The sequence below is a fragment of the Triticum aestivum genome, chromosome 7A, assembly GCF_018294505.1.
Source record: "Triticum aestivum cultivar Chinese Spring chromosome 7A, IWGSC CS RefSeq v2.1, whole genome shotgun sequence".
Taxonomy (NCBI): domain Eukaryota; kingdom Viridiplantae; phylum Streptophyta; class Magnoliopsida; order Poales; family Poaceae; genus Triticum; species Triticum aestivum.
The window spans coordinates 44,952,485-44,964,343 of record NC_057812.1 but is presented as its reverse complement, the minus strand read 5'-3'; the positions used below and the strand labels follow the sequence as shown (position 1 = coordinate 44,964,343).

General features: G+C 41.6%; 1 protein-coding gene across 2 annotated transcripts; it reads right to left on the bottom strand.

Annotated features, from left to right (window-relative positions):
* Positions 1-4,818: 4,818 nt before the first annotated feature.
* On the bottom strand, positions 4,819-7,779 carry LOC123150610 (probable ribosome-binding factor A, chloroplastic). Of its 2 annotated transcripts, none has more exons than XM_044570452.1 (4): positions 7,447-7,779; positions 7,178-7,351; positions 6,355-6,563; positions 4,819-5,254 (listed from the first exon to the last, which is right to left on the bottom strand). In XM_044570452.1, the coding sequence occupies exons 1-3, from the start codon at positions 7,753-7,755 to the stop codon at positions 6,408-6,410; spliced, it is 639 nt and encodes a 212-aa protein (XP_044426387.1). In that variant the 5' UTR covers positions 7,756-7,779; the 3' UTR covers positions 4,819-5,254; positions 6,355-6,407. The 2 variants fall into 2 exon arrangements, with proteins under 2 accessions (XP_044426387.1, XP_044426386.1); XM_044570451.1 differs by lacking the exon at positions 4,819-5,254 and adding an exon at positions 5,629-5,962.
* Between the last annotated feature and the right edge of the window lie 4,080 nt (positions 7,780-11,859).

Sequence of the window (11,859 nt, the reverse complement as noted above, 5' to 3'; positions counted from 1 at the left end):
TAAACTTTAAAACTGCAATCCTCGGGTTATACCCTGAAAAAAACACAAATCTTTAAATTGAGAAAATGCCATGCTGTGAAAAAATTGATGCGTGTCTTTATAAAACTGCATCCTCTAGATAAAAAGTTTTATCTGGATAAGCCCGAAAAAAACGTCATGCCATTAAAAATATGTCATCCTCTCAAACATTAAGAAATGCCATCCTATTTGTAACAAAAAATGCCATCCACTCAATAATTAAAATGCCATCCTATTATTGATAAAAATGCCATCCTATTATTAAATAAAAATGCCATGCTCTTAGTAATAAAAAGTACCATGCCGATAAAAATAAAAATGTTTTCTCTTAATAATAAAAAGTGCCATCCTATTATTGATAAAATGCCATTCTATTGTTAATAGAAATGCCATCCTATTGTTAATATAAGCTGCCATACCATTAAAAATAAAAAATGCCATCCTCTGAAAAAATGGCATGCTATAGAAATAAAACTGTCGTCTCTCATATAAAAAAGGCAACCTCTTAAAAATCGCCATGCTATAAAGAAACTGCCAGAGAAAATGAAAAAAAAATCGGGAATTCCGGTATTGCAAAATATGTGGCATTTTAAACACAAAACATTCACAAAAGCCCTCTCATCATGCGGTGATTGGGTGCTTGAGCACACGCAGGGGGTCGCGGGTTCGATCCCTCGCCTCGCTATTTTTTGGAGAGAAAAACAAACGGGCGTTCACTAGAAGCGAGATGTCTGCAGATGATGCAGGCCAAGGCAGCGCCTTTCCTCCAATATGGCGATTTGTGGACTGGATGGGGGAATTCTGTGGAATTGAGAAGCACGGCCAACTCATGCCCTGGTTCAAATGTTGAACTTGGTTTGGGTTCAGTGCCTGTACCAATGGAAACACCCCCGGCGCAGATGAGATTCCCTGCAAAAAAAAGATTGAAGCGGAGGAGTTCAGAGACCCCGAGAAGAAGTACGGGTTTGGAGTCACGATCTGTCGAATGTGTACTTTGAGATGATACTAAGAGGATAAGGAAGCACTTAATAGATCATGAGGGTGGCATGCCCCCCTGTCTTGAAAGGGGCGACCTATATCTTGAATAGGGTCTTTAGTAAAAAAAGCCACTATCTACATCCAAATCCGGATCGAAGGTAATCAACCATTTTCTATCACGGTTTCCGAAGCGATAGGAAGAAAGGGATGGGGAGGAGCTATCCATCTAACCTCAGGTGGCCGAAGAACTCCACCACTGTTCGTCCAACTATCTTCTGTGACTTCTAAGCCCAGACATGAGAAACACATATGAGTATGGATAATTCATTTACACAGGGGGCGTAGTTACTCACCGTGTGCTCATCTACACTCGATGAACAGTAAGTATGTGTGCATGTGAAGCTGGTAGTCACTCCACCATGGGCTCATCTACACGACCAGTAGTACATTCAATATATAGTTAAAAAACTGAATCTTGCTGGCATCGAAGATGCTTCAGTGCGCAGGGAGTGTGCAAAATCTCGTGGTATTTGGACATTTGAGGAGCTCTAGGCAAAAAAAGACCGAATCTTTGCATTTCATGAGTATAGAGCATACCAGGAGGGTGACATTTTGGTGCTCGGGAGCATCTGCTACTGGTGATGAACAGTAAAAATAAAATAAAAAAGCTTGAATTTTATTGGCGCAAGCGATGAACAAGATCTCTAGGTGTGTGCAAATATATGTGGTGATATGACATCGTAGAAGCTCTGGAGAAAACAACAGAGTTTTCAGAAAGGTTCAATTTTTTTTGATTTTGGAGCACAGATCTTGTGTTTTCAGTCTCAAGCTCCTCGTATGTCACATTTCCATGAAACGTCGCACGCCCACAGGAAACTTGTTCATCTTTGATGTGTAAAAATTTCAGATTTGTTTGATTTTCTATGCTATTTTATTAGATTTTACTGTTCATCCATGATCAGATGTGCACGTCGCGAGCTCTGGATTTTCGGGATATCGGCTTGTATTTCTGACTTTAGTTTATTGCACGTAATAGTGAGCACAATAGAGACAGTGAGCCTGGCAACGATCCTAGCTCCATAGAGGCAAAAACAGTCACACATTGCTCACTAGTAATGATCGTCACAGCCAGAAAATTAAGAATCATCGCCAATATTACGAAATTGCCCACCACACAAAACGCTAGCCCATCTGCGGAAGACTAGAAAGAATAGAAGCACAACTTCGTATGGAGACATGTAACGCGGCGGGATAGAGTACGACGCGACAACCACCCAGCCACTGCCCTAGTTGTGCTCATTCCATGGTTTCTTCCTTTTTCTTCTTTCTCATTCCCTTTTTCTCTTTTCGGTCCTTCTTTGCTTTTCCTTTTTCTAATTCGAGAAACTTTCTTTCTTCATAAGTTTTTTCTGCAAAATCGATGAACTTTTTTCAAATTGGGTGAACTTTTTCATATTCGACGAACTTTTTCAAATTTTTGATGAGCTCTTTCAAATTCCACAAACTGTTTTTAGAATTCGATGAACTTTTTTCACATCTGATGAACTTTTTCTCATATTCGAAGAACTTTTTTCAATTTTTTTGTGAACTTTTTTCCAAATTTTCTGAACTTTTTTCAAATTCTATGTTTCTTTTCAAATCCGATGAACATTTTTTCAGAGTTGATGATTTTTTTTTTGAAAATCGATGTACTTTTTTCAAACTTGTGAACTTTTTTTAGAATCGATGAACTTTTTTTCAAATTTGTGAACTTTTTTGACAGTCTATGGAATTTTTTCAGTATTATGAACGTTCTGAATTCATGAACGCGTTTTAATATATGAACCTTTTTCTAATTCGTGATGTTTTTTAAAATCTGGGGACATCCAAATTTTGTTCACATTTCTTTTCAAAAGAAATCCCGTTTTTCTAAATAGCGCGGCCAAAGTTTAGTTCTTAAAACCTTCGCGTTGTAATATTTCGCTAGTGGTTAATAGGTCAAGTGGTTACCCAACCATTAACTGGAGCTGCTGGCGCAGGTTTGAATCCTTAAGAGAGCAACATTGTTTGTTGTTTTTTCGCGCCATGAATGGATTTTTGCACTGCACAGCGTGCCCAGATTGCTCATGGGACGGCCCACTAGCGTGCCGCAGTGGGCGCTAGTAGTCTGAAGAGGCGCATGAGGCGCCCAATAGGAGCTCTCGCCCTGGTCCAGAGGCCGCACAGTGGGCGCCGCAACTGGGCCAGCCGAAGCTAGCGAATAGCAGTACACCTAAAAAAATGTGACTCTTTGTGAGAATCAACCCAAAATCTCCTGTGGCCGAAGAAGTGCCATTACCACTGGAGCTAGCGTACGTTGCTTTATATGGAACTGCATGAAATAATTAAAGAAGCAAAACCAGCGACGATATGTTTAAAAAATTCAAAAACTAAACTTTTTTTTGAAAAAACGCGAGCACATTCCAAATTCGTTAACAAGTTTTTAAAAAGTCACATATTTTCAAAACATGGGATTTTTTAACGACTGAACAATTTTTCTGAAACACGTTTTTCTAAGACTCTTGATTTTTTTTAAATAATGCGAACATTTATTGAATTCCACAAAATAATGTAACACCAACATTTTTTGAACTTCTGGAACAAAATTTGGAAATACGAACATTTTTTCAAACTGGAACATTTCTTTGAAATTCCAGACCAAAATTTGGAACGTGAAATTTATTTTAAAACTAGAACTTTTTATAAACTCCTTAACAAATTCTAAAATAAGAACATTTTTGAAAATTTCTGAACAATTATTAAAACAGGAACATTGTTTTAAACCCTTGAACAAAACTATAAAGCATGAACATTTTTTGAAATTTGTGATTTAAAAAAAACTTGAACATTTTTTGAAACTCCCAAAAAATTGGAAACATGAACATTTTGAAATGGAATTATTTATTGAAATCTCCAATATTTCTGAAAAGTTGGGAACATTTTTGAAAAGGCAACATCTTGGATAAACTTTAAAGCATCAACATTTTTTTATGTTTGAAAAAAAATTAAATTCGGAACATTTTATGAATTTTATTAATTTAAGGATAAAAAAGAAACAGAAAAAGGAAGAAAAAGAATGAAATAAACAGGAAAAGAAATAATATAGAAAACGAAGAAACAAAAATGAAAAACCAAAAAAGCGATAAAACCAGGACAAAAAACCAGTTCAGGAATCTTCTAGAAGGTTCCCAAAACCGGAATAAAAAAAGCAATACAGAAAAATACGAATGCTAGATAATGGGTCGGCCCACTGCATCGCTCTCTCGCGTATCTTGCAGTGAGCATCCTTTCTTCGCCCTTTTCAGTGGAGCATGCTCCTTCGCCTCTTTTATCATGCTTCTCGTTGTCATCGGCCTCCTTCTCCAGCTCGTCCATGAGACGGCTGATGCAAGCATCTTCGTCACACTTGGACGCTATCGGGCACTCCGCGACGTCTGCGGGTGTCATATGCACAGCCACCAACGCCGGATTAATGCGGCCTCAAGCTTGTCGAGGTGGTTCGTCGTGAACACAATGATCCGATCGCCGCCGTGCGCCGACCAGAGCACGTCGATGAAGTCGAGCAAAAAATATAGCAAAATATATTGAGGCACCTGAGCCAAAGGATGCACATCTTCGGACGGGAACAAAATGACCAAAACAAAAAGTTTTTTCAAGCGCCCAACATATAATCAGCTCCAAACGCTTTTATATTTATTTACGGAGGGAGTAACCAGCAAATCATAACGAGTCCATTGAATTTGCAGCTAGCTACTGCCCCTTTCGCCCAAATTTAAGACCCCGCACTGCATTTTGAAGAAGAGAGAAGAAAATTTGGCCTTTCAATTTATCACAGGAACCTTGAAGTTGTACTGAATCTTACAGGACAGGACCGCCACCCAAAAGGGAATGAACAGTGAATGTTACCTACCCGCCTTTGTGCTACAAAACATTTTGAAGGGAGATGTACAAGTCAGCTCCCAAACCAAATACAAAATGAAAGGCGTGTGCCTCCATGTTCAATCAGCGACAGGAATAGACACAGCAGGTGGACATAAAAGGGACTGGTTAGCACACAGAACGGGATGGACATCAGCGAAACTGTCTCCTACTAAGGGTCAGGTCAGATACTGATCTGGTGAACATGGTACTCCGATATTATGCCCGCTGAATTCGCTTCAGATATTGTCAGCTTTCGAGCGTTGAGATACCATGGAGCGCTTTGTCGATGAGGTGGACACGGAACAAAACTCCAGGGGAACTGCACAGATAGATAACACCAATTATAACACTAACACTTGATAACTTGTCATCATCACATCGTCACCAGATGTCGCATCTGTAACAAGGTAACATATTATGTGCTACAGGCTGACATTTCCAAAGTGGCACGTTTGATATGCCAAGGACCTGTTGATCCAATCCAGGTTTTCTTTAAGGAAATTGGTTTTACTGTAAATTCAGCTAGTGCTCAAGGTAAAGTAGTTTAACATTGCCTGTCTGCCTTTGGCATTTGCATCTTACAGTTGCAGGACCACTACCAAAAAGGAACCACCAGACAACATTGCCTATCTGCCTTTGGCCTTTGCACCAGAAAACAATTGAAACAAACATGTAAAAGACCAAATAGAGAACTGAAAACTGAAAGGCAACTGCCTAGCTCCATGTTCATTAAGATGAACAGACACACAGCAGGTGGACATAACATAACAGGGACCAGTTAGCATACAGACAAGGATGGACATCAGTGGAAACTGTCTCCTATTGATGGTCAGATACTGATCCGGTGAACATAGTATGATGATAGCGCGTCCTATAAATTGGCTTTAGATATCGTCAGTCTTGAAAGAATGGATATTGCCTTGATTCTTCTAATTGGCAGCAGACGTCTCTGCGAAGCTCTTCAAGCAGTGAGATACCATGGAGCGCTTTGTCAACGAGGTGAACGTGGAACTAAACTCTACAAGAACTGCATAGATGGATAATGACAATCATCATATTTCTAAAAACTTGGTAAGTTCTCATCGTCAGGACATATCGCATTTGTCACTTACTGAACTGCAGTAACAAGGTAACAACATATTACATGCTGCAAGTTGACATTTCGAAAGTGGCATGCTTAATATAGCACTAGGAGCATGTTGATCTAATCCAGTTTTTGTAATTAAATTGCTTTTACTGTAAAACTAGTTACCGCTTAAGTTAAAATAGTTTCTTTTTAGTTGCCCGCCTAGTGTCTCATCCATGACTTTTGTTAGCACACAGGAGTGTATCCTGCTGTACATACGCATTGCATGAACTAACCTAAATACTATCGCAACCTGCCATACTTGAAGAGCTTGTTCGGGGCAAGAAACAGACCTGATGAGCTCTGAAGTTGATCGAATGGTGACCGAGATTTGAGAAGGGGTGGGCTATTTTACATAAATTATGTCCTCCTCATCTGGCTCATCCCCCTCCCAGTCACCATCTTCTTCTTCTGCCATATCTGAAGCTTCTCCATCCTCTTCTTCACCATTACCATCTCTCTGCTCCCTTTCCTCCTTTAGTTTGTCCAGTATAGTAAGAATCTGCAGAGGTGAGTCGGTTAGACAAAGATCTTCCTGGTACATATGAGAAAAACATGAAAAATGGTCCATGTAATGATTCTTTGTGTTAACAATATAGTAGATCCTACGGCAGATTAAAATGCCCAGTATGTAGGTATCGACAAAACATATACACTGATTCTTATCCATATAACAAGCAAATGATGATTCTAGTTTTCACCTAAACTGAACTGCAAATACACTACAAAATGTAAACAGAGAAGCAAGCGACTGTCAAGTACCAGCTTGTGAATTGCAAGGGAAGAGAAAAGATCAGTTAAGATAAGTATTTCGCGCTACGTTTTACAACGATCGCAGAAGGAAGTATCGAATGGTCATGTAAACGAGTTTAAAGAAACATGGTGTCGAAAACTCTGCTCTGCAGCAGCAACGATGGTAGTAGTAACAAATACTAGCAGGCAGTGAATACTGAATAAGGTCTGACCATGAACTAGTGAAAACTGAAAAATGAAAAATGGGTGAAAGCTCGTGGTGATGGTGCAGCTAGATGAGTACTGTATGTTTATGGCAACAGAAGAACAAACTTGCATTTCTTGACACGCTAATGTCTGGCAAAAAAAAAAAATCAAGCATACCCTGCTTCCGCGCTCCATGGACTCGTCCTCGATGAACCGTATCTCGGGCGTGAGTCGCAGCTTCATCCGCTTCCCAATCTGGCTCCTGACGTACTTGGTCTTGTCCTTGAGCCCGGCCATGGCCACCTTCTTCCCCCTCTCGTCCCCAAACACGGACACATACACCTTACACACCTGCAGACAGACAAGGAACTTAGCATCACCCCCGCAACCCACCGTCCCAGATTGCGGCGCAGCCGCATCGTTTCGAGCAAGCGGCCGGGGTCTACCTGCAGGTCGTTGGAGAGCTCTACGTCGGCGATGGTGGTGAGGGAGGAGAGGTAGCGGTCGGCGCCGAGGGCGGCCTCGGGGAGGACGGCGCGCTGCATCACGGGGTCGCGGGTCAGCATGTCCGCCAGCTCCCGCTGGATCTGCTTCGCCACCATCCGCACCCGCCGCTCCTTGGCCATGCACCGCACCACGCGCAGCGACGTCGGCGACCACGACGACGGCCACGGCAGCCGCCGCACGGAGACGGGCGCCGCGGCGGCGAGGGCCCGCGGCAGCGGCGGGGACACCAGCGGCCGGCACGGGAACATCCTCGCTGGTTTCGCGGTGGTGGGGATTTTGCGCCGTGGTGAGGCCGTCGGCCGTCGCTGTGGGGGAGTGGGAAGGGGATAGGAGTGTTGAGAATCCAACAATATCTCCCGGCTCGATTTAAAAGAAAATTCCCAAAATAATGTGCAAATAGTGTATGGTTATAAAAACCCTTTGTTAAGTCCATTTTCTATTAGAATTGTTTTGTATCCATAGGAAATTATGTATTTACATTATAATGTGGTTAGATTTTAGCTTCTTGTTGGACGAATTACCCATGGTGCTCGTGTCTTGAACAAATGTGTGCCAGTGTAATAGTGTTTCTATACTCTATACATCGCCAATTACGTGTGGTCCATGTCTTCCATGATTAAACTTTGATCGTTTCGGTGTGACGCTCGGAGTAGAACATGGAAAAGGCATTGAGGAGAGAATGGTTTGAGACGCGAGAGCCGTATCAATATCCCATTGCAGGGTTTCTGGGCGGAATGGGATTCATATTAAGCTGCTAATCGATAATAGAGCTACCAAATTACAGCCTGACCATGCCAAACATGTTCTTTCTTTATCAAATGACACCGTGAACAGACCGCGTTTCAGAATGCACGAAGCAAACATATCATTAATTAAGGACGTGTTTGGTTATAAAAAGGTAACGTAAATGCAAACATAACGAAATAACACCGCTAAAGTAAACGTAATGGGTAAAAGTCGACATGTTTGTTTCAACATTGTAACTATAATTCTCTGCCATCTTCCAACATGTTTCAATCACAAGGTAAGATGCAACCAAAAAATCACATAAAAATGGGGGAGAATCAACTAATCGAATCATGAACAAGAATTACTAGAACATGCTCATAATTTGAACAATTCAGAACTGGCCAATTTTACAAATGACCCAAATATGGTGAAGAACTCAAACAAGAAAACATGAGGTATAAGAAATGGATCTACACAATTTAGCAGAGAAGGTACCATGCCAAATCATGTGAGAGGGAGTACATGAAAGTTCAAGGGAAGCTCCATCAGTTGATACTAAAAAGACCATCTCAAACACGGCACTTGCGAGCAAGCGCCAGGGAATAAATCCCAGCCATTTTTGAATTTGTGTGCTTCAATCCCGGTCTGTGGGCTCGCTCCTTCATGTGGATGACGGTGCTTGACTAATGCTTGTTCTTATCCATGCAGCTATTGGGTGAGCCTTTTACTTTAACTAGATGATACCCCGTCGTTGCAGCGGGAACACATGGGAATCAGGTTCAACATATTATTTTGATGTCTTGAATTTGAATATGGGACTAAAGGTTTTAAAATACTCATAATTTATTGTATTTGATATTATAAATTTATAAAATATTTATAGACTACAAGTACCATTTCTACTCTTTCTCATGCATGTTGGAAGAAATAAAAGTAGTGGAGTTGATATGTTGACAGAATTAGTACGTGTAGTTATTTTCATGCATGCATGCTGAGAGAAACAATGGTAGTGAAGTTGATGAGGTGGCATATGTGCATGTTGATATAAATGAAGTAGTGGGGACCAACTACTTAAGTATAAATGAATAGATGATCTAAGTGTGGACTAATTATTTTGTGTGTTTGATGAGGGACGAACTGTTTGTGCAGATGTAGGGTGAAGAAGAGGTGATAGGGTTGCATCGTTTTCAGATTACGTTGGGCTGTTGGTGTATCAGTTTGTATTGGGTTGTATTTATACCGAGTAAGCGCATACTAGAGCAATGAAACCAAACATAATTTAACACTATATGTTACCATCGCAGTCGGATTAAGTTACGAAATCCTGAACCAAACACATTCTAAGATGCACATCGGTTCATGTAGACTCAATGACAAACAAGACTCAAAATATCTAGCCACCATATGTGACATGTCAAGATACACCAACATACACCATCATATGTTACATGTCAAAAGTTGACATTTTTGGGGTATGTATGCTATATTAAGCCATAACGTGCATTTATAGGCATTCAACGGAATCATTCAAAACTGAACTTCAAATTCATGAAAATTATGAAAAAATGGGTTGAAAATCGTATTTGTGTTCTTTATTCTATGTTTAGGCAGTTCCCAAGAAAATAAAAGGAGTTCCATACATCAAGGTGCCAAGACTTGACCCTGAAATGGAGCTCATTGAATGTTTAATACCAAAAATGCGAAAAAGTCTAGAAAATATGAAACCTAGCATGGTGTCATTATATGACATCAATAGGCTGCGTAAAAACTTGACAAGGTTTCACAAAAGTAGTGTTGTACACTGCTTAGAAACCGAACCATATCTCAGGGAGTGTTTGGTTTCCTTCAAGAGTCCACACCAACATACGCCTGGCTTGGATGGTGCCTGGATTCTGCTTGTGAGCTGTTTGCTTCATGTCCTCGTCAAAACGATTCCTGCCTGGCCTGGCCGCTCCCAGGTATGTGATTAGCCTCCTGGTCCACTTAGCAAAAAGAGAAAGAAAGAAAACGATTAGCCTGATCCAGCCGTCTGTCTCCGAGCGACTGGCGGGCTGCAACAACGGCCTGGAGGGAATTTGTCGAAGGACGCTTCGTTCGGATCGATTCGATCGCTCCAGCGAGCGATCGCGAAGGAGCTTTTCCGCGGCCTGGAAGTAATTAAAGCCTAGGAGTTGTACGGTGTCCTTTTTGAAAGTACTTTAAGCACTCAAGTTACAACGGCCAGGCGATGGACAAGAAAGAAACACACAGCCAGCAGGCCTGGCGCCCATCCTCTCAGGCTGTATCCAGGCAGCTTTCTTTCCTAGATTTCAATAGATTATTTCTCAAAGTTGCTTCCTAATGTTCACATCTCTAAAGGTGTTTCGTGTCTTTCCATCTTTGCGCTAGCGAAATATTCATATTTGTAAGACAATAAGTTTTGGGGAACCAGCACAACCCTTTAGGGATGGCTTATCTCATTATATATAATGGTTGTGTTACAATATGTACCATATACGTACATAGGTACAGAAGCTATACATAGTCTAACACCCTCCCTCAATCTTAGCCACTTTCTAAAGAACTGAGAAGGGTAAGATTGCGCCTACAAGCCTCAAACTGTGGCAGCGGTAAAGGCTTAGTGAAGATGTCTGCAAGTTGATCCTTAGATGAGATAAACTTGATCTGGAGTTGCTTCTGTGATACACGTTCCCGTACAAAGTGATAGTCAACTTCAATGTGTTTCATTCGGGCATGAAATACTGGATTTGCAGAAAGGTATGTAGCACCGATGTTATCACACCAAAGAATAGGAGGCTGTGGTTGAGACAAACCCAACTCCTGAAGCAAAGACTGCACCCAAATAATCTCTGCAGTAGCATTAGCCACAGCCTTGTACTCAGCTTCTGTACTGCTACGTGACACAGTAGCCTGTTTCCGAGCACTCCAGGCGATCAAATTAGAGCCAAAGAATACTGCATAACCCCCCGTGGATCGCCTGTCATCTGGGCTACCAGCCCAATCTGCATCAGAGAAGGCCGAAAGGACCCGAGAGGAAGTCGGCCGAATATGCATACCAAATGTCAGGGTGAACTGAACATAACGAAGAATGCGTTTAACAGCAGCCCAATGAGTATCTCTGGGAGCCTGAAGATACTGACAAACCCTGTTAACAGCATAAGAGATATCTGGTCTCGTGATCGTCAAGTACTGAAGTCCACCAACAATGCTCCTGTACTCTGTGGCATCCGCAGGAGACAAAAGCTCACCATCAACAGCTGTTATCTTGTCGGTAGACGACATGGGTGTGGTGGTCGGTTTGCACTTCAGCATGCCAGCTCTTTGTAACAACTCCAAGGAGTACTTCTTCTGCGTAAGGACAAGACCAGTAGCACGAGAAGTGACCTCAACTCCAAGAAAGTAGTGAAGCTTCCCAAGATCTTTGACCGCAAAATCAGCACCAAGAGAGCAGACAAGAGCATCAGCAGCATACTGAGAAGAGCTGACAAGGATAATATCATCGACATATACCAAAAGATACATAGTGACTTCTGGCTTCTGTAGAAGAAATAATGAAGTGTCAGCAGTAGACGGCACAAAACCATGAGCACGAAGGGCAGAGGCAAGGCGGGCATGCCAGGCAC

Coding starts and splice junctions, on each gene's coding strand:
- LOC123150610 (XM_044570452.1), bottom strand. CDS start 7,755: ATGTTCCCGTGCCGGCCGCTGGTGTCCCCGCCGCTGCCGCGGGCCCTC. Junction 7,352..7,446: donor AGCTCTCCAACGACCTGCAG/GTAGACCCCGGC, acceptor GTCTGTCTGCAG/GTGTGTAAGGTGTATGTGTC. Junction 6,564..7,177: donor CCATGGAGCGCGGAAGCAGG/GTATGCTTGATT, acceptor TCACCTCTGCAG/ATTCTTACTATACTGGACAA.